General features: G+C 41.5%; 1 protein-coding gene across 1 annotated transcript in view; it reads left to right on the top strand.

The window, feature by feature from the left end:
- The window catches only part of Dnah3 (dynein axonemal heavy chain 3), a 163,931-nt gene that overhangs the window by 45,429 nt on the left and 95,570 nt on the right, over window positions 1–22,932 (top strand). The window contains exons 21-31 of the mRNA XM_021168736.2: window positions 1,154–1,270; window positions 2,541–2,720; window positions 4,040–4,176; window positions 7,512–7,713; window positions 8,730–8,822; window positions 10,312–10,422; window positions 14,324–14,438; window positions 16,936–17,134; window positions 19,356–19,464; window positions 19,679–19,792; window positions 20,665–20,841. Of these exons, the coding sequence (XP_021024395.1) occupies window positions 1,154–1,270; window positions 2,541–2,720; window positions 4,040–4,176; window positions 7,512–7,713; window positions 8,730–8,822; window positions 10,312–10,422; window positions 14,324–14,438; window positions 16,936–17,134; window positions 19,356–19,464; window positions 19,679–19,792; window positions 20,665–20,841 (1,554 nt within the window). The remainder of the gene's footprint in view (window positions 1–1,153; window positions 1,271–2,540; window positions 2,721–4,039; window positions 4,177–7,511; window positions 7,714–8,729; window positions 8,823–10,311; window positions 10,423–14,323; window positions 14,439–16,935; window positions 17,135–19,355; window positions 19,465–19,678; window positions 19,793–20,664; window positions 20,842–22,932) is intronic.

Genomic DNA, 22,932 nt, shown 5'->3' with positions numbered 1-22,932 from the left:
CCAGGCTATGAGAATAGCTTGTCTATGTAGACACACTTAGAAAAGACAGAATATATTCCAAGCCATATTTAGTCCATATCTACATTTACATCATCCATATCTGCATCTACATCTGTGTCTGCAGGCTTAAAGGAAGTGAACTCAGAGCAACAATGACCGGGTTTGCTGTGTATTAGCTGTGTAATGACTATTAGCAGTGTATCTGCCACAAACACTCGGGGGGGTGGGGGGGAATGCCTTCCACAGGAGCTGGATCTGGAGACACAGTGCCCTTATGTGCTAGCAAAATGGAACTCACCAAATGTATAAAACAGACATTTCCATGTCCATCTACTTTTATTATGGGACCTTTACACACAACAAAACAAGCAAACAATGCTTTGCTTATGAAGGAATTACACGTAAATAACTTAGTAAGTGTGTCCTGTCTGTTAGCAGACATTTAAAAAGAACCCATGAGTTGAAATAGAAAATATTTTTAAAAATTTATTTAAAAAAAAAAAAAACCTACAAAAGCCTCTGTGAATCAGCTGTGCAATGCAGGAGTCCAGGCCTTATCCATTGAATTAGAAGCTGATGCTCCCTGAAAGAACCAGGAAGGCAAGAGCCCAGAGAGGCAGAAACGCAGGGAAGAGGACAAAGGCTCCCCCAGCCCCAACAGACTCTAGGTACAGCTCTGGGTTAAGTTGATTTCTGCTTAAGGACTTAAGGAGTCAAGACAATAATTTTTGTTTCTTTTGTTTTTATTTTATTTTGTTTTGTTTATTAAGGCAGGATCTTACAAAGTATCCCAGCCTGGTGTCAAACTCACTGTGCCTTTAGCATCAGCCTTCAGAGTCCTAGGATAGCAGGCATGCCCCATTGCTCCTGCCCCACTGACAATAAGTATTTTTAATAACCAATGTGAGGCAGGTGTACACTTGTGCTTCCAAGACTGAAGCAGGAATTACTATATTGAGATCCTGTCTTTAAATAAATAAATAAATATTTTCTGGTAAGACAATCTCACATGAGACATAGATACCTGTCTCCCTGGAGTGGGGGCTCTATACTGTAAGGGTTTCTGGAACCTTCTAGAATCAGCATGGATAATGGGATGGGAGAAGCAAGCAGGTCTCATGGTTTTGACTTTGAGGGGCATCTTTATTTGCAGGATACCAGCATCTTGTGTGCAGTTGATGACATTCAATTAATACTCGATGATCATGTGATAAAGACCCAGACTATGTGTGGTTCCGTGTTCATCAAGCCAATAGAAGCAGAGTGTCGGGTAAGAAAATAGCCACTGCATCCTTTAGGTCTCAGTTCCTAAAGAGGAGTGGGTCTAATTCAATGAAAATATAAACTTCCCTTTCCATGAATGGATGGATGCAAGACTGAGGGCAATAATGATGTAATCAGGCTCATGACCTGCCAAGCCTCTGCAGCAGTCTTCTGAAAGAGTAGACGAGGCTTGAACGTGCCAAACTGAAAGATACTTTCCAAGTATCTTAGAGTATCTAGATCTAGTGGTTTAGAATATGGGCCACATGGTGGTAGGAATTTAGCCTCCATTGTTTTGTAGAAGCAGAATAGGTCAGAGTAGGGAGTAATGTCTTAGGGGTAGAGCACAAAAGAAAATGAGAAACTGGCATAGGCCTCTTGGGTCCAGACCTCTGGGTTTGTATTCTTGTTCTGCCTGTACTGTCAGTTGTGTGAACTTAGGAGGCTATTTGAACTATTGTGTTTACAGTAAATATGGGGCTTGTTAATAACTTCATTTTATTGTGTGATATGTGTGAAGAGAGAGAGAAAGAGAGAGGGAGAAGAGAAGAGAGGAGAGGAGGTGGAGAGGGGAGGGAGAGAGGGGGATAGGGGAGAGAAGGGGGAGAGGGGGGAGAAGAGAGAGGGGGGAGAAGAGAGAGGGGGGAGAGGGGGGAGAGAAGAGGGGGAAGAGGAGACAGAGGGGGGAGAGGAGAGAGAAGAGAGGAGAGAGAAGAGAAAAGAGAGGGGAAGGAGGGGGAGAGAGAGGGGGGGGGAGAGAGAGGTGTGGAACTTACAGGACAGTTTTGGGCACCAACAGTCTTACTGTTGCTTTTGGTTTTGAGACAAAAGGTTGGCCTGATTGGCCAGTGAACCCCAGATATCTGCTTGTCTCCATCTCTTCAGCACTGGGATTCCAAGCATATGCCACCACACCCAGTTTTCTGTTTTAGTTTTAGTTTTGTTTTTAAACCTGGGTTCTGTCATAGATGTAAGAACTTTATTAATATTGCTATCTCTCCAACCCACATAGATTTGTTAGTATCTCATAAGGTGGTTCACCTGGCCATCACGTATCAAAAAAATAAGCTCTATTATTGTTATCTGTCTAACTAAAATGTGAGCCTACAAGGTAAAAGACTCTTTGTTTCATTATATCCATGTTTCCTGTACACTCCAGTGTTTGTTAAACGAGTGAGTGATTGAATGCATGCATCCATCCACCTGCAAGCTCTTTCACTGGGGAATGCTGAAGACTGGCAGGTTACTGATTCAGATGTGGGATGCTAAATTCACAGAAATGGGAAGAAAAGCTAGTTCGGGTACAAGAAAATTTGGATGCCTGGTTAAAATGCCAAGTAACTTGGTTGTACCTGGAACCGATCTTCAGCTCTGAAGATATCATAGCCCAGATGCCAGAAGAGGGCAAGAAATTTACCCTTGTGGATACTTACTGGAAATCACTCATGGCCCAGGCGGTGAGTTCTATTTCTTGTGTCTCACCAACGGGCTGTTAGCATGCACTAGCAGATACATTGTATCTCCATCCCTTGAAAGCAAGTAAATTGGATTTTTTATTTGATATTTTATATCATTGTTTTAATTTATTAAAGCTTCAAATATGGAAATATGGGATATGGAAAGGAGAACAGTTTTGAAATTTTACCTCCCTGGAGAAAGCTCTTAGCAGCTTGCATTGTTTGCTCATTAGAAGACTTTGTTACAGTGCAATGCAGTAACTTTTTTATAGGTTGGGAATTCTTTTAGATTTCAAATAGTGATCTATATTGATGCTTGGTTATTTTAATGGGTTTTTGGTACCAATGATGACTCAGATGTGATCTTAGAAGTCAGAAAATACCTGAGAAGAACATGATTTTCACTTTCTTACAACTCAGTGTCATGAGGAGCATGGGCTCAAATAAACACAAGGTGTGGTATATGTTAACAGTGTGTAAACTATAAGGAGCAATGTGGTTGCCTGGGAGTGCCAAGGAGACTTCCAGAGCAGGTGATGTTAGAACCAAGTCTTGAAGGATACTTTTCACCATGTGTAAGGTGTCTCTCCCCTTTATCTTTTCCCTTTAATTGCATAGTACATGATCAGAGAATTTATCTCAAAGGAGTGTATCTGCATGGCTTACCTGTGGTCTGGATTATAGGGGTAAGGTATGGGGAAGGGGTTATATGGCCCAGCCAGTGGAGCAGACTTCATGTTAGTTTACTTTCTTTGGTTGCAAGTTATAGAAACCCATTAAGTTTAGGCTGAGCAAGACTATTGGATAGACTGCAAGGACAGAAGAGCCTCCAGCTCCCCCACCCCCCAAGGACCAATAAAGAGCCAAGAATACCCTCCAGCACCCACAAGCACTCTTTTTATACACTTGCCTGCTCTCCTCTTTCCATGCCCACTTGGGGCTTTCCCTGTAGAGTGGTCTGCTCTGCCACAGAATAGCTTGGCAAGAAGTAATCCTTACATTGCCCCAAAGCTCCTTGATCAAGGGTTCCTCACAGGCCAAAACAGAATATCATGGTCTGTATTTTAGACCCCCAAAATGTTCAGATGAAATTTATTCACTTAGTTGATGTTGCCCAACCTCTACCCAGACAACCATGATTGAAGGAATGGAAGCATGCTCAGTGAGCAGTCACCCCTGTGGGACTAGAACATTGAGCAGTGGATGATAGTGTCAGCAGTATCACCAGTTGGTAGGTTGGTCATGAAATCATTACCATGACCAATCTCAGAACTTTGAGTATACATAATGATTTTCGTGTGTCTGTGTGTGTAATCTAGGTAAATGATACAAGGGTAATGGTGGCAGCTGACCAGCCAAGAATGACTGAGAAACTTCAGGAAGCCAATGTTCTATTGGAAGACATCCAGCGGGGGCTAAACGACTACCTGGAGAAGAAGAGGCTCTTTTTCCCCAGGTATCTAAGATTGCTCTTTCATTTGAACCAACCCTTTGAGCTCATATGTAGGTGGAGTTACATTTTTCATGTTAGATCTGGATTCTAATTCATTCCTGCTTCCCTGTTCCCTAGAGTTGGCATCTAGGAATTAACATGCCTCAGTAGCCATCGCCTAGAGGGAAGCTAAATGGACTCTGCATGGGTTACATCTTTATTTAGCCAATTTCTATCGATTAATGAGGCACAGTAATCATAATTAAGACCTAGAGAAAAAGAGATCTCCCTTGGGATCCAAGCTTTTCTACTTACTCATTTAAAGACCTTCAGCAACTTTGGGTTCTCCAGTCTGAAGCTGAGATATAATAATACTAATAGCTCCTAGTTCTTAGGTTTTCTGTGCAGATCAGTGGGCTCCATGTAAAATAGAAATGTTTGAGAAACATCAGCTAATTTTTTGAACATTAACATTTATAGATCCTGGTACAGTAATTTTATAAATATTTGGCTGTATTTTCCCTCAAATGTTAATGATCTACATAATAGTCAATGTGGGTTTAGAGGGCTACTGCTGAGTGATCACTCCTAAACATCTGTCTATGTCAAGTTCAACTTAATTTGGATGTAAGGTTTCATGCCTAAAATCTCATACTTGGGAGATGGAGGCAGGACAGCCAAGAGTTCAAGGGCATTCTCAGCTACAAAGGTGAAGGCCAACTAAGGCTACATGAGACTTTTTCTCAAAAGACAACATCATAAAATTATAGTGTAGCTTTATATGGAGCCAAAGTTAGTTTTCTACTTTCCACAAAAAAAAAAAAAAAATGTATAGGATTTAATAGTTATGGTGGTGATGGTTTTGTTTGTCTTGTGGGAGAAATTCCTTTGGTATCTGTTCAACACAGTATTCTCTGATAGATTTTTTTTTCTCAATGAGCCAAATATTCTGTATTTGTTCTGTCTTATAAGGTGCCATTAGCCACACATAGCCATTGAACGTTATTTTTATTTTTATTTTTGTTTTATGTGCATGGGTGTTTTGTCTGCATATATATATATATATGTACCACTTACATGCCTGGTGCCCAAGGAGGCCAGAAGAGGGTGTCGGATCCTGGTACAATTGTGTGCTTCCACATGGATGCTGGAAATTGAATGCAGGTTCTTTGGGAGAACAGCCAGTGCCATTAACTGCTGAGCCATCTCTCTAGACTACCACATTTTAAAGAGTCTCAGAAAGCAAAGTATTAATTTATTTAATACTATTTATAACATAAATAACCACTTGTGGCAATGGCTTCTGCATTGGACAACCTGAACAAGGGAGCTGTAACTTGGAAGTACAATACTGAGACAAGATTAAACTCTGGAAGTCTGAGGTTTGGGCTTTCATCAATATTTTTTAAGATTTGATTGTATTTATATGTGTATATCTGTCATATTTAGGAGCATGCACATGAGTGCACATTTCCACACTGGCCAGAAGAGGGCACTAGATCCTTTAGAGGTGGAGTTACAGGCAAGTCTGCTACAAGAGTACATGCTTAACCACTGAGCTGCCTCTTCAGCCCCCTGGCCTTTAATTCTAGCATTTTGCTGCCATTCCTAGTAAGAACACGGATAGTCAATACTAATACAGCGTTTGCACCTTGTGCCAGGACAGCACGATGAGTGCTTTATACTCAGGTAATCTTTAGAATCCTGTAACATTGAGATCATCACTACTTGACTTTATAAGTGAGAAAACAAAGATCTCCCCTAGAGAGAGATAAAACTGATCGATGACCAAACTGCAGTTCAAACCTAAGAAGTCTGCATGTGATAGTCAATTATTTAATCTCTTTGAGCTACTTTTCTACCTAAGTTAAATACGCATAACCACACAAATATCTCAAGGGCCTTTGCATTTTTGTAGACTAAAATCAAACATTCTTACTGAATACTTTGATCCATTGGTGACAGTCACATAAATTAATGTTACCTGAAAAATACAGAATGCTAAATGATTATTACTCTGTCTTTGGGCCTTCCATATAATAGAGGTAACACAAACAAATAGAAATCACCCATTTGAATATTACTTAGGAATGGTAGGAACTAGCATCTTATTTTAGGTACTGATTATTTAGTCAGCCAAAAACTCTCCATAATTTCTCAATTCTGCCAATAGTGAATCAGTTTGTTGTGCTATGTAACAAACACTCCAAAACTTAGAAGCATACAACAGCAATCTATTTAGCTCACAATTGCATGGTATATTGGCACATTGGGCTGTACCTAACTGAATGGTTCTACTGTCTGAAGCTTACTCAACGTAACTACAATCAACTGGCAGTTGATCCTAATCATTTGCTGGGTGGTTGGATTCCTGTTGGTAGGGCCCTGGGAAGGTTAGTTAAGCTTGTTCACATGGTTGCTGGGTTCCTAAGAGCAGAAAGAGTGTCAGTGACAAGGTTTCCTTGTGCCTAAGGCGTGGAACTTGCACATGCCAATGTTCAATAGATTCTGCTAGCCAAAACAAGACACAGAAGCAGCCTAGAGTCAAGAGATGTCAAAATCAGTTGTTCCCCTTAACTTGGGGTTGACTCTATGGTCTTGAGCAAACACTGTGGACAATTTGTAATCCATGTATTAAGACCATAATCCCGTGGGCCCCTTCTTTATAGAATTTTCAGTCTTGGGTTCACAAAAAAAGAGGTTTATGCCTTGAACATTTTTGATTTTGTGTCTTTTGAGACTGAGCAATCAGGGAAGTGGCTACCACCTCAACTTAAAGACAGAAGAGGCCTCTGCCTGCACATAGGTTCATTACAAACACTCTATTTTTCTCCACAGTACTGGATTACATAAGGGCATTTTCATGCAAGTATATAATCTACTTCACACGTGTCTTGATTTCTACTTTTATTTTCTGGCATATCTAGAGAAGAAGACCAATTTCTCTCCTCTCATCCAGAGCTTCTTAACACTGCATGGGATTTAACACATTACAGATTTCCCCAGACCTTGCCAGAGAGCAGATATATGGGACTCTCTAGGTGTTGAGACCTTGGCATTGAAGTTCATAGGAGCTCCTCAGGCAATCCTGAAATATATAAGCATTGCTGAGAACCAAGCGATCATTCCAGTCCCAATAGCACTGAGCTCTTACATACCCACCCTCAACCTTTCTCTCCCTCTCTGAGTTAAAATGATCTTCCCCTTTTGTGCATCAGGATGATGGAGGAGAGGAGCTAAGCCTAGAAAGACCTTGAGTGATCACATGGTGAGATACACTGGCCAGAAGCATCCCCTTGTTGGAAATTCGAGCCCGGGGAAGAGTGCCCTGTGACCATATGCTCTTTGCTTTGAAATAGGTTCTTCTTCCTGTCAAATGATGAGCTCCTGGAGATTTTGTCAGAGACAAAGGACCCACTCCGAGTACAGCCACACTTGAAGAAGTGCTTCGAAGGAATTGCCAAGCTGGAGTTTACAAACAATCTGGAAATCAAGGGCATGATCAGCTCAGAAAAAGAAACTGTTCCATTCATACAGACAATCTACCCAGTGAAAGCCAAGGTAATAATCTCCCTGTATGGTTTCTCCACAGCGGAGCAAACTGGAGGGAGGGGTTCCCTGGGTCAAGCTTTTGGGCTCTAGTTTGGGGTGTGGAACATTTGAGTTTTGTAACCTAATAACTAAGTCATTTTGAAAAGTTACTCCATCTTTCTGGGCCTCAGTTACCCATTTCTAAGATGAGGATTATACTGGAGGCCATGGGACAACTAAAACTCGTCGGGAGGGCTGGCACAAAGTTGATTCGGTAGCAGAAATCATATTGCAGGTGACCTGGTGACACTTTCAAAACCCAGGTAAACAATGACTCGGTCAAACAACAGAATCAATGAGAAATAGCCCATCACCTTACCTAGCTTTTCATATGTACATGCTTTGAGGGTGGGGCAGGGTGGTAGTGTTCTCACTATTTATATAGCCCAAGCTAGCCTCGAGTTTGAGATTCTCTTGCTTCAGCTTCCTGGGTGCTGAGGTTACAGTGGATGTCATGACTCTAAGCCATAAACCCTTCCCATGGAACAGAGTAGCACTTAAGAACGTGTACTGCTCATGCAGATGACCCAAGTTCAGTCCCTAGAACCCCTGTTGATCAACTTAAACCTGCCTCTTTCTCCATTCCCAAGGATGCCATGCCTCTGGTCTCCACAAGATCCTGCACTTACATGTACATACCTATGCACGGACACACATGCAAACATGGAAGGTTTAAAATATATCAGTTAAAAGGAGAAGTTTATTTTATTAATTGGAATAGGGATTTCATTTGCCTCCTAAAAAGCTGTTGGTTTGAGGAGATGCCATGAAGGAAATGTGAGTTAAATGTTTCTAGAGGAGACACATACTTCCTAGACAGCTGTAAGGAAGCATAAAGCAATCAGCGAAAGAACACTGGCTTGAAGACCAAGCAATCCCTTTATCCTGTGCCAGCCTTTTCCAGAGAGAAATTTGGGCTCCTCTTACAGTCCCTGCCTAGCTTTGATTAACAGTTGCTGCCTCTCACTGTTTGTACTTCCCCACAGGGCATGGTGGAGAAGTGGCTGCAGCAGGTGGAGCAGGTGATGCTGGCCAGCATGCGGCAAGTTATTGAAAATGGGATTGAAGCTTATGTCCAGGTAAAAAGGAATTAACAGACTGTGCCAAGGCACTGGGGCTAGAAAAGAAGCTTTGGGGAAATACATTGGATGAGTCCACTCAACTGGACCTTTTGCCTACTGCTGAAACCGACCTCTCTGAGCCTCTGGTCCTTTTATCTGGAAATCTTGGAGCAGTGAACAGTTTTCTGATGACGTTTGCTGGTAGACACAGGTGATAGAAGAGAAAAGTTAGCTGGAGCCTTTTTGATTATTGGAGTGAATGGGGGTGCATTTACTTCTTGTCCCATGGAGCAGATGGCTCAAGGTCGATTTAGCGCCCCTTTCAGGTACAGATTCACTTGGATCTCCAGTGACTGGAACTCTAAGAGCCCAAGAACTTTACTGGAACAAGCATGGTACAAAGGCGAAGAGAAAAATAACCTGTGTGACAAATCTTTAGCAGAGAGCCCCCAGCCAGGCTCATCTTGGCAGTGTCTGAGTTTTCTCCCCTCTTTAAGTGTGTGTCTTATTTCCAGGCCCTACCCAATTGTAAGGCCCCTTCTGCCAAACAGACATGTTCAACTAATGCCTTACCCAAAGGTTCTCAGACCAACCCTGTTGTCCCCCATGGTAGGTTTCAAATTATACATGAATTCCATTTTCTATGTCAAATTCTGAATTATAGAGCAAGAGCTACCAGTGTGGAGTTAACAATCAGGCATCTGTAATTTTTCTATAAAACCAAGTGAACTCTTCCACCTGCAGGCCACACTCTTGCTTTAGTATCTAATGCTACTCTTGCAGTACAAAGGCAGCGTAGACAATATATAAATGAGAAGCATCGTTGTGTTCAAATTCTGTTCTGATAGGGCTATTTACATCTTAAGCAGACTTGATCCACAAGATCTCATGGAGCCCAAGCAGGCTTCAAACTCACTATGCAGCCAAGGACATCCTTGAACTTCTAATCCTCCTACTTTCAACTCCCAAGTGCTCAGATTACAGGCTTGCTCCACCATGTCTAGTATTTGTGATAATGGGACTGCACCCTAATCTTTAGTTTTAGAACAGAAGTTAGGGGAAGAGGACTTGGCTAAGAAAATCATGACACAGCAACACAATATTATAGTCATTAAAAAGGGAGGTGTGAGTACTGTCTGTATATGACCATATATAAAATATTTAATTATATATATATGTGTATATATATGATCAGTCTTGAAACTATGATATCATGCAGAGTTGGAATTGTTTTGTTTTGTTTTGTTTTTTCACAAATTTGAAGGGCAAAGACATAAATCAGTAATCCCAAGCATGGCAGTTTGGTGGCACACACCTTTAATCCCAGTATTCTGGAAACAAAGGCCAGTTTGGTCTACAGAGTAACTTTGAGGATAACAGAAGATGATTCTGGTTTTACTGTCTGGATGAAGCGTGTGTGTGGTGGGAAGGGTGCTACTTGTAGAAAGTCAGTTTAAACCACACATAAAGAACTGATTCTATGGTAATCCCCATTGCTCTTTCCCAGGTCCCTCGTAATGCCTGGGTCTTGGAGTGGCCAGGCCAGGTAGTTATCTGTGTGTCCTCCATCTTTTGGACCAGAGAAGTGTCTGAAGCCCTAGTTGAAGACACCCTTACAGTAAGTGAGCACACCTTAAAGCTAGCAGAGGGGAACCAACATGAACTAGGATAGAGTAACCATTTGGGTCATTTAGAATAGGGACCACAGATACCAGAGTTCACATGGAGACAGTGAAGTGGGAAATCTGGATCTCCTGGGAGCCTACAGCACTAACCTCATGGTTTTTCCTATGTAGACATTCTGAACTACAAGATGCTGAGTCTTTCTAGCTTTTGATTCCAGGGGCTACCTAACAAACTTTCCAACAGTTCTTCTCCCAGGGCTAGAAGGTCACCGTTTGCCTCTTTTTATGCTACTTCTTCCTTCTCAGTGACTCTCAATCCCAAACAAGTCCATCCCCAGATCTCACTCCTGCTTTCTCTGTGAGACCTGGTGCAATTCCATGACTGCATATCCTCAGATCCAAACATGCATTTCTAGTTGCTGCCAGTGCTTTAAGTTTACTTGTTGGTTATGTGACCATGAGCAATTACCAACCCAAGTGTCAGCCATCTTCTCTGTAAAATGCAAGGGATTATCATATTGCAAACAGATGCTAGTGAATCCATCAGTGCTTAGATGTTAGTCTGTGACCTCAATAAGGAAGATATAACATGCTTGTTCTGTTGAGTTATAGCTCCAAGACTTAATGCAATTCCTAGCACGCATAGGTGCTCAGTAAATATATGCTCAATGAATGAAAAGCAACTCCACTTGTAACCATAGATAATTTCCCATGATTACCTCACCAGACCCCTGATATTTGCCTATGGAATCTTGACTGTGGACCAAAATATATCTTAATTTACTATGATTTGCATAGATAATCAAAATTAAAAGATTGGTACCTAGCAAAAGTTAAAATTTTATGGAAATCAATGTGACTGGAGCCTAACACATGGGTTGCAGGCCTCATTCATAACATAATTCCAAACTTCAGAAATAGACAATGTCTGACTTTTGTAACTGCATGTCTATGTTCCAGTTTGTTTCTTTGACTTGTGGATAGGAAACAGAGAGGAAGTTTTTCATCACACACACACACACACACACACACACACACACACACACACACACACACCTACATAGTCTTCTACAGGAATCTGGTACTGTAACCATCATAACAAAAATAACCATCTATCTGCCTACCCATTTATGTATCCATGTGTATATATATATATATATATATATATATATATATACACTTCTTCCTCATGTCTGTCTATCTATTCATTCAGCCTATCCATCATCCATCCACCCACCCACTTACTCACCTACCTATTTTCTATCTGTCTGTCTGTCTGTCTGTCTGTCTTTCTTTCTATATCTATCTACATATATATATATATATATATATATATATATATATATATATATATGTGTGTGTGTGTGTGTGTGTGTGTGTGTGTGTGTATCCATCTATCCACCCATCTGTCTATCTGTTTGTCTATCCATCTATCCATCCACTCATACATCTACCCACATAATGTCCATTATTTCAGCTATCTATTCCTCATTCCCTTCACCCATCTGTCCATAATCCATTTATTCATTTAATAAATATTGGTTTGGTATTTGCTTTGTGCTGAGATTGCTACTAGGCAAAAGTAACTAGAGATAAGTAAGATAATCATACTGCCACTGTTTCCATGGATTTATGATCAGTTGACTAAGGGGGTTAAATGAGCACTGGTTGGGCTGGAGAGATGGCTCAGTGGTTAAGAGAACTGACTGCTCTTCCAGAGATCCTGAGTTCAATTCCAAGCAACCACATAGTGGCTCAGAACCATCTATAATAGGACCCAATGCCCTCTTCTGGTGTGTCTGAAGACAGCTACAGTGCACACACATACATAAATTAAATAAGTAAATCCTTAAGAAGAGAGGGCCACTGGCTTAGAGCTGTGATAAAGAAGTAACAGAGATGCAAGAGGTGTAGGAGGAGAGAGGAAATCAGAGAGGGACTAGTATTGGGATGATTTCCCATAAAATCATTGTCTAAAAGGGATCTGAACTATGAGTGACAACTGGTCAAGTAGAAAATACAAGAGATATTGTTCCAGAGAGAGGAATTAGAATGTGCTAAGCTCTAAGGATGAAGAACACAGTAGAGTGTGGCATAGTTTGGTAGTAATGCATTTGCCTGGCATACACAAAGCCCGGGCTCCATCCCCAGTCCTGGAAAGAGGTAGGAAAGGCATGGTGCATTGCAGCAGTCTTTTAAAACATTGCTTTAATATTTCCAATACCATTCCACACAAAAGCAATAGAAATTCAAGTTTTGACAGGTTTATGTGAACAGGAAATCTGTATACATCACCACTGACAGTATTGCATGAAAAATTAACGGATTGATTTTGTCTTCTTTTCCAAGTCCTTCCACTGCCTCAACTTACAGAGTATTATAGATTACAATCCTATCTTGTGCTATGTATAAGTTCCAAATTGAAACTATATAGTTTACACAAAATCCACTAATATAACCCTTCAGTTTAACATTTGGGAACATAATTACTTGGCATATTGATAAAAGGCCTGAAAATATGTTGCAACACCACCATCAGCACTGTCTAAGCCTGAGAATGCTTTGTCTCTTGTATCTGTAAAGGCTGAGTCTGCTTGAATCCATAACTAACCTGACTGACAAGAAGCGAGGAGTCTCAGATCCTTGACATGTTTCCGCAGCCTGGCTTGGAGAACAGCCGTGGGGTGGGGAGGGGAGTTTTGGAGCACTGTGGAGGCATCTCCACAGCATCAGACAGCAGTTCATGGCCAATGATGGCATTAGGAATGTCTGCGTTTCTGCATGCTGGGCACGCTATTGCTAACAATAGCATCACTATTCACTGGGAGCCTTACTCATATCAGACATTGTGCCCATGCTTCTCAAACGCTGTCTCAGCCGTCAGGAGAGCTTTCTGGCTGAGTTGTAACAATACAGATTTCACACACTCGGACAGCCTCACAGGATCCAAAGCACAGTGCTGGAAGTGGTGGTCCCCCCCCCTTTTTACTTATTTTTTAAGATGCACTTTTTACTTTATAGCCTATTCATTTTTGAAATATCGGACTTATATATAATGTCGCAAAATAATTCAAAGAATTCTCATATACTCTTCACCTGGATTTCCTCAGATATGACCATAAGGGATAACCAAAGTACGATGATCGACATTGATATATTAATGTCTATAGACCTTTTAACTTTGCCAGTTTAATCAGTTGCCCTATTAAATGCTTAGCTTTGTCCTAGGCTTAGACTCTGCCCAAGGCCAGGACTCTGTCTAGGGTTATATGCTGTGTTTTGTTTTTTCCTCCTCTTCCTCCTCCCCCTCCCTCCCTCCTCCTCTTCTTCTTCATCTTAATTTTAATGAGATAGTGCCTCCCTGTGTAGCCCAGGCTATTCCCCTCCTGCCTCAGCTACCCAGGTGCTGTGACTCATAGGTAATGTTCTGAACCAGCATGTTCTGTTCCCTGTGTCTCATTTGATCTGACACGGTATCATAGTAAAACTCAGCCATTTCAACACATAGTTCTGTGTTTTGACAAATACATGCAATCATGTAAGCACAGTTGTGTCCAAGATGAAGGACAGCTCTTCATCGCCCCAAATGTCTTTCCTCCCTCACAGTTAGTTTTTCTTTACTCCAAGCATTTGCAATTGCACATTCTGGCCTCTATATTTCTGCCTTTCCCACAATGTTATAAAAATAAAACAGAAGTGGTAGTATGGCCTCTTTCAATTCGCACAAGATTCATTTTGAGGCTCAAGTATGGGATGGAGAAAAGGATGGTTTGAGGAATGACATCCAGATCAGGCTTGGACCACTGGAGGGTATATGATGTCAACCCCCAAGGCGGGCATTGGCATGGCTGGAGGAGAGTCCACTTTGAATGTTTCTTCCTGTGTCCCTACCAGGACTTTCTGCAAAAGAGCAATGACCAGATCGCACAGATCGTTGAGCTGGTTCGAGGGAAGCTGACCAGTGGGGCGAGGCTCACTCTGGGAGCCCTCACTGTCATCGATGTCCATGGTAAGAATGCAGACTCTTGGCATTGCTCAGTCCAGGAATGGTGGCTGGCTGGGCACGTCTCTTGATTCTCCTAAATAGGATGACTCGGGGCTCCCCAGTCCATCTGAGATAAGGAGAGTGCTGAGAAGAGCCCAGTGCCAAAGCCTCTCCCATCACAGCCATGCACTAAGCAGGACTCTCGTCTCTGAGAGGCACCAGCTTGGGGAATGATTTCCTGTGGTTAAACACAGCTCCTGATGCTGAATATTCACCAGGTGCTGAGTTGTGTGCTAAGTGTTTATACGTTTTCATTCTCATAAACATTTCCTAGGTTAAGAGCCAGTTGTTAGGAGATACTGCATTTGGAAGTGACAAAGGTTCCTCCCTCTGCTTCCACACTCAAAGGCCTGGAAATTCGTGGCAGTGCAGGGGGAGGTGGTGAGAGACTATGCCTTTCTGCTCTTCTTTAAACAAAAAGAAAACAGAGGAGGAAGATGAGGAGGAAGTGGGGTCTTTATGTAAAATAAACCACCTCCACACCCTGACTCTATCATCACCAAGGAAACCAGGGATGGACCAGGCTGGTTGCCTAGGAACAAGGTCTTTCTTTCTCATATACCAGCTAACTAATTTGTCATAGTATCTATTCCCTTGGGACTAGTGCTCATTTCAGCCTGATTTCAGGCAGAGCAATGCCTATAAAGTCAGAGAAAGAGGAAGGAGAATCTGTTCTTCACACATGGCCAAATACCCACCTGGTAGAAGTAAGGAAGGCAGACATGATTATAGCCCAGCATCTCCTTAAGTGGCTAGGTTCACAAACATGTATGTATTTACATACATATAAATAACATAACAAAAATCATATACATGTATTTGCATACACACTGCAGGGTGAAGACAACTCCAAGCTGGTCCCTCATGCAGACTAGCTCAGAGATCTCAACTGTCATCTCATTAGCACATAAAAGCCAGTTAGTGATTTTTATAAGCCTGTAGCTACTCTTTGACTCCAGGGATCATCACTGTAAGTAAGTTAGCCTTGAAATCCTTTGAGAGGGAGAAAGAAGCCTAGAAATATATTACCTAGTTGGTTCCTAGGGCTGGAAGAAAAGACTTTCTAACCATGAATTCATTGGATACTTTCCCATGCTGTCTCAGGTTAAGATGATATCATTGTCCTCGGGTGTCCTAGAAGCCTGGATGAGGTCCCAAAGGTCATATTGGAGATGTGTGAGCATTCAGGGTGCAAAGCCTCTGGGTCTGTCCCGCCCTTACCCCCATGAGCTTCAGAATAGTTACATTAAGTCACATTTATATAATATTTTTATATGTTGGCAGTTGTCTCAGGTGCTCTCCCTCCCTCACACTCACTGTTTGCCCAAACACACAGTTATGTTTAGTCCTGGTCTTAGTTAAGGTTCCAATGCTGTGACGAGACCAACTCTTAAAAAGGACAATTATTTAATTGACGCTACAGTTTCAGAGGTTTAGTCCATTAACATCATGGTGGGAAGTGTGGCATTGGGCAGGCAGACATAATGCTGGAGGACCGGAGAGTTCTATATCTTGATCTGAAGGTAGGCAGAAGGAGACTGTCTTCTGCAGACAGCCAGTAGAAGGGTCTCTTTCCACAGAGCATGGAGACCTCAAAGCCCCACCTCCACAGTGACACACTTTCTTTAACAAAGCCACATCTCCTTCAATAATGCCACATCCCCTAATAGTGCCACTTCCCATGGGCCAAGCATATTCAAACCACCACAGTCCTCAAAACCATTGCAGGTGATATAAGATACTATATCATACAGATTGTCTGACCAAGACACAGGGAAACTGAGCAATTTGTTTTTAAAAAGCAGTATTTGAACCTAGGTGTATCAGTTATTTTTCTCACTGCTACAACAAAATACCTGGTCAAAGAACTGAAGAGAGGAAGTGTTTATTCTGGCAGTTTGAAAGTTCAGACCTCCATGGTGGGGAACATACAGCAGCAGGAATGTGTAGCATCTGGCCACACTACCTCCACATCCAAGAAGCAGAGAGCAGCAAACACTGGTACTGAGCTAGAGTTCTTTTTTAAAAAATTCAGCCCAGGACAGGACCCATTCCAAGGAATGGTGCCATTCATATTTAACCTCAACATCAGTTAACCTAACCTAGAAAATCTTTTTAAGCATGCTCAGAAACTTGGTAATTCTAGACCCAGTCAGGTTAACAGTTGGTATTAACCACTATACCAGGCAATCTGATTTCAAAATGTATACATGCAGTACCTTTTACTCCCCAAGAGAAGGCAGCTCAGTCTTTCTTGGGAAAAAAAAAATCAAAGTCCAGGTTGTTAGAGCTTCTACTACATGTAGACTGGAAGTAGGCCAGAAAGATATTGGAACCTGAAACAGTGTGGAGACTGGGGACCTTAATAGCATCTTCCTCTAACTGACAAGTCCATGGGGACAAATAATCCTGATGACTCCCTGTGTGTATATGTGTGTGTCTCTGCGTGGTGTCCCATTAGCTCGTGATGTGGTGGCCAAACTGAAGCATGATCATATCAACAGTCTAAATGACTTCCAGTGGATTTCACAGCTACGATACTATTGGATGGAAAACAACGTTCATGTGCAAATGATAACCACAGAAGCCTTGTATGGCTACGAGTACCTGGGAAACTCTCCCCGGCTAGTGATCACTCCTCTCACAGACCGCTGCTACAGGTAAACTCTGGAGCCCCAAGCAAAAAGGACAAGGAGAGAATTCAGGAAGGAAAGGCACTGGGCAGGAAGGTCATGGGATCTTGGGTTCCTTACTCTCTCTGTTTCAAACTCACATTTCAGAAGTTTGCTCTTAGTCGTTAGCACTAACTACAAAGGGGTATGGAATTGGATGGAAATGGCAACCCAGTGGGAATCCCAGTATGGACTAATGTATTGGAACTGGTTAGCAGAACACTGGTGTGTGAGTGAGATAGTCACATGGTGCTTAAGCAGAAAAGTCAGCAATAACAAAACTCAAGATGGTGCCAGGAGAGTCCACGGACATAGGATAGACCACAAAGGTCAAGACACAGGCAAGCAAGGCCAGGGACGTGGCTATAAGAGAGAGAGTTTGACTAGCAAGCAGGCTAGGCCTGGGATTCCATTCCCAGCACTGCAAGAAAATAAAACCAATAACCCCAGTCTAATAGAGACAAGTAGATTCTCTTAGCCAGTGCTTGGCCACTTTCTTTTCAATTCCTAGTATTAGGTCCCTGAGTTTTGTTAACTTTCCAATTTTGTTAATGCTTGGATTTTTCTTTGCTTTTGTAATTTTCCTTCTAGTACAGATTACAGACTATTACTTCAAAGTATTATTCTTTAAGATTCTTTAAAATTTTTCAATCATGTGTTTTCTTTTGATTAGCACATATTAATTATAGAATACAATAGGCTTTGTTATATTTTCATACAAGAATATACTATGTTTATGAACACCTTGTCTTGTTGTTCCAACAATCTCTTCTGAGCCCTCTCTTCCTAAGTAGTCCCTTTTCTACTTAAATGTCTAAATTCCACACACAGGAGACAATATGGTATTTGTTTTCTCTGAATCTGGTTTACATTGCAAAACATGATAGCTTCCAGTTCCTTTCATTTTCCTACCAATAACAAAACCTCATTCTTACTTATGGCCAAATAAAATTCTGTTTTGTTATATATACCACATATTTTTAAATCTCTTCATCTATTGGTGGACAACAAGGCTGATTTCTAACTATGTTCTATAAATAGTATCATGGTAAACGTGGATGTGCAAATATCTCTGAGGCGCATAGGCTTCAGTTCCAATATTGTACAAATGCTAAATTCTCCTATCCTTCCACATTAGTCTCTGCTAGCATTTGTTGTTGTGTTTCTTGATGACAGCCATTCTGATTTGAGTGAATCCAGCATAGTTTCCATGTGGACTTCCTTGATGGCTTAAGGCACTTACCCTGCCCCACCTCCTTTTATACTTGTACATATTTTGAGAACTGAGTACTGTCCATTCATTTGCCCATTTACTATCCATCCCCTGTTTTCTGTGATTTGTTATTTAATTCATCACTCACTCATCTCATCATCCAGCATGGAGATCTCCTTTTGGAGATCCATTCTATTGCACAGCCTTTAGATCTTCAGCATATTATAAATGATACACATGATAGTGATTATAACAGTAGAACAAAGTCCATCATCTGATCTAACCATTCATATCCCCCCACCCTGTGCTGGAAACAACCATAATCTACTCATTTATCAAACATCCTAACCACCACACATTATTATTAGCTCAGTCATGACGAATAGTCATGTGTTGATGGTCCCTTTGCACTATGTGTAACATCAGTCCACCCCAAATCTAATTAGGGCTGGAGAAACAAGTTCAGAAAATAACAAGTTACTGTGTTACTGAAGTTATAGAGACTCATACCAAGGACTTTGGGATCAGTTTCCACATCATTCTTTCTAACATCTGTCTTGCACCTGCCAGGTACTGTGTTCTTTCCACTGAGGATACGAGATGAATCAAAATATAGTCCCCAAGCTCAGGTCATAACCCAATGAGATGCATACCATCCGTTGTCTCCACTCCATCCGTGTTGATGAGCTTTGGAATGTAGGATTGGAGTGTTTTTTCATTTCTATTTGGTTCATTTAAATCCAAGTATTGTATTACCCATTCAGTCATTCTTTCAGGCAACTGTGTGTAGGTGTCCCCTGCCATGCACCAAACACTGTGTGGGGCTCAGAGATCACAATGCTGAACCCAACCAACTTCTTACACAGGTGATGCATTGATCATACAATTGAAGGGGACATCTACCTATTTGTAGAATTCAAAATAAACAAAGCAAAACCCAGCGTCTTGGGTCTCAGGACTTACACACTAAGCTGCTGGATGTTTTTTCCCTTTCAGGACCCTAATGGGAGCTTTGAAGCTGAACCTTGGAGGTGCTCCAGAGGGTCCAGCTGGGACAGGCAAGACAGAAACCACCAAAGATCTGGCTAAAGCTTTGGCCAAGCAGGTATGGAAGTCAGCCCACACCCCCATCTCTACCCTTTTCTTCCTATCACTCCACTCTCTGGACCACATAAGTATGAAATTCAAGGTTATTTAGCCTAACAGGCAAAGTAGGGCCCTAGTGCATTTGGTAGAATGAAAGAGGAGCCTTGATCCTGGCTTCTGGTTCTGGTTACTCAGCTATGAGGAAACTAATTCTGAATCTTCCCTCTTTCTAGTGTGTGGTCTTCAATTGTTCTGATGGCTTGGATTACAAAGCCATGGGCAAGTTCTTCAAGGGGCTGGCCCAAGCTGGAGCATGGGCCTGTTTTGATGAATTCAACAGGATTGAGGTAACACTCCTTCTAGGAGGCATGATAGAGGGATTGGACATGAAGGGTCTTTTTCTGGGCTCATCAACTCTTAGTTAGGAATAAAGTCTGTGTCTTCTGTATGGCCCTTGCAAGGAGTTGGTACTTAATACACTAAACATAAAGAGCCACAAGGAGACAGCAGGTGTATTTTAAACACACCAAATCTTCCTATCATATCCATCCATTGACTTGTTCAGAAGTTATCTGGGGTTAATGCATGCCAATAACTGCATGAGTTCATGAGGCAAGGATGAGTAAGAAATTATCTTGCTTCTTAAATAGTTTCAATCCAATAAAAAGAATAAAATTTAAATGAAACAAACAAAATATGATGGAAGTCTAAAGTAGGTTTCAAAAAAATCCATATCATGGGCTGGAGAGATGGCTCAGCGATTAAAAGCACTGACTGCTCTTCCAGAGGTCCTGAGTTCAACCACATGGTGGCTCACAACCATCCATAATGGATCTGATGCCCTCTTCTGGTGTGTCTGAAGACAGCTACAGTGTATTCATATATATAAAATAAATAAATCTTTAAAAAATATATCACAAAAAAGTGAAACTATTTTAAAACCACATTACAGAAGAGTGGGTAATTGATTCTATTTAGATAGAGAGTGAAATTCAGAAGCATAAGCATGAGTTTGCCCCTAGTGGATGCTGACACAATACACACACACACACACACACACACACACACACACACCACTTTTCCTTTTCTTTACCAAAGCCCTAATCATGGTCCTCATTTGGAATATAAAGCTGTAGTTCTCAGGTGGCTGAGGTCCTTTCTTGCTGGGTGAGGGGGGCACACTGTCAGAGCACACCTTAGCTGGGTATTCTCTGCACAGGTGGAAGTACTGTCGGTGGTAGCCCAACAGATTCTCAGCATCCAGCAAGCCATTATCAGGAAGTTGAAGAGGTTCATCTTTGAAGGCACTGAGCTCTCACTGAACCCAACCTGTGCTGTCTTCATCACCATGAATCCTGGGTATGCTGGCAGGGCTGAGCTGCCAGATAACCTCAAGGTAAATATTGGCAATGAGTTACATAACATAGATGTATTTACAGTGTTGAAATTTCTAGACTATGCCCCCAAAGATCTCATAGACAGCCCAGTAGTAGAAATGGCTAATATTTCTCAGCTATGAGCAGGGTGAAAGACTAGTGGAATGACAATGGTGCTAAGATAATGCTTGGTACCAGACTACCTCCCCACCGAGGTCTCACAGTGAGAAAGGATAAATACACAAACAAGAATGGCAAGTGAATACCAGTGATGTTATAGTAACAGTCAGTGTTTCAATTACCTACAGAAGTCAGACAAGTGACATAAAGAGAAGTAGGCTAGGCATGGTAAAGGCAGGTGAATGCTAAGACAACAGCCACCTCTTATCATCAACCTTACTGTTGCTGAGAAGGATTTGTTACATTTCATTGGGTTTTTTCCAGGAGAGGATAGGAATTTAGCACTGTTACGTCCTGACTTATGACAAATGATCTTCTTATGAAAGAACACCAAATTTCAATGCAGAGAAATTTGGCAAACCTAGAGCAACCCATGTCCATCAACCCCCTTTATTACTAAAATGGTAATGCCTAAGTCATTTCCTTTAGAAAACATACTGTTCTGACCCAGTACAGCCAAAGCAAGAGTATACGTACCCAGCACTTATTGCTTATCTGTCCTGAGCTACAGCCACTGTAACATCCACAAGCCCTGTTGCTAATAGAAGAAGAAGAGTGCTTCAGAAAGGGAAAGAAGAAAGTTAAATAGGCTCTCTTCCGTAGGACATGGACCTAGATGGTCTTAGGATGCTGCTTTCATGGAGGGACAAACTCAAAAGATATAAGATGGTTAGGTCTTCAGGGGAAGAATGTCTCCTACCCAGTTACTTGAAAAGAGTGATCAGAGAGAGAGACTTCCAGGACTACTTGTTTATGGATTGTTCCACCCCTTGGATGGACGTGATAAGAGAGATGTGGCCACACCCTCACCACAGACTTTAGTACATATTCCTTTACCTGCTCGAAGTGCATTAAGATTAGTATCCAGGAAGCAAGAAGATATCAAGCATTCCTCCCCTGTAGGTTGACATCCTTTTTTGCTTTCTGTTGCTGTGATAGAACATTGACCAAAGCAGCTTGTAGGATGAGAGTGCTTATTAGGCTTACACCTCCAACTCATGGTCCATCTTTGAAGGTAGTCAGGGTAGAAACTCAAGCAAGAACCTAGGGGCAGGAACTGAAGTAGAAACCATTGAAAGAACACTACCCCGGCTTGCTCAGCTACCCCACCCCCCACGTGCCTTTTTTTTCTTTTTTTAGAACATGATTTCAGTATTTTCAACTGTTGATATTCAACAAACAGAATAGTTATTTTAAGATATACTTCGTTGTTATGTCTCCCTTTTCATTTCTGATTTTGTTAATTTGGATACTCTCTCTCTCTCTGCCCTCTAGTTAGTTTGGATAAGGGTTTATCTATGTTGCTGATTTTCTCAAAGAACCAGCTCCTGGTTTTGTTGATTCTTTAGTTCTTTTTGTTTCTATTTGGTTTGATTATTTCCTGCCCTCTACTCCTCTTGAGTGTATTTGCTTTTTGTTTTTTTGGTTTTGTTGTTGTTGTTGTTGTTGTTGTTGTTGTTGTTCTAGAGCTTTCGGGTATGCAGTCAAGCTGCTAGTGTAAGCTCTCTTCAGTTTCTTTTTGGAGCCACTTAGAGCTATGAGTTTTCCTCCTACCACTGCTGTCATTGTGTCCCATAAGTTTGGGTATGAGGTGTTTTCATTTACATTAAATTCTAAAAAGCCTTTACTTCTTTCTTTCTTTCTTTCTTTCTTTCTTTCTTTCTTTCTTTCTTTCTCTTTCTTTCTTTCTTTCTCTTTCTTTCTTTCTTTCTTTCTTTCTTCCTCCCTCCCTCCCTCCCTTCCCCCTCTCTCTCTTTCTTTCCTTCCTTCCTTCCTCCCTTCCCCCTTCTTTCTTTCTTTCTTTCTTTCTTTCTTTCTTTCTTTCTCTTTCTTTCTTTCTTTCTTTCTTTCTCTTTCTTTCTTTCTTTCTTTCTTTCTTTCTTTCTTTCTTTCTCTCTCTCTCTTTCTTTCTTCCTTCCTTCCTTCCTTCC

Source organism: Mus caroli, chromosome 7 (assembly GCF_900094665.2).
Source record: "Mus caroli chromosome 7, CAROLI_EIJ_v1.1, whole genome shotgun sequence".
NCBI classification, from domain to species: domain Eukaryota; kingdom Metazoa; phylum Chordata; class Mammalia; order Rodentia; family Muridae; genus Mus; species Mus caroli.
The sequence above is the reverse complement of the archived record's forward strand: the minus strand, read 5'-3'. Positions and strand labels throughout refer to the sequence as shown.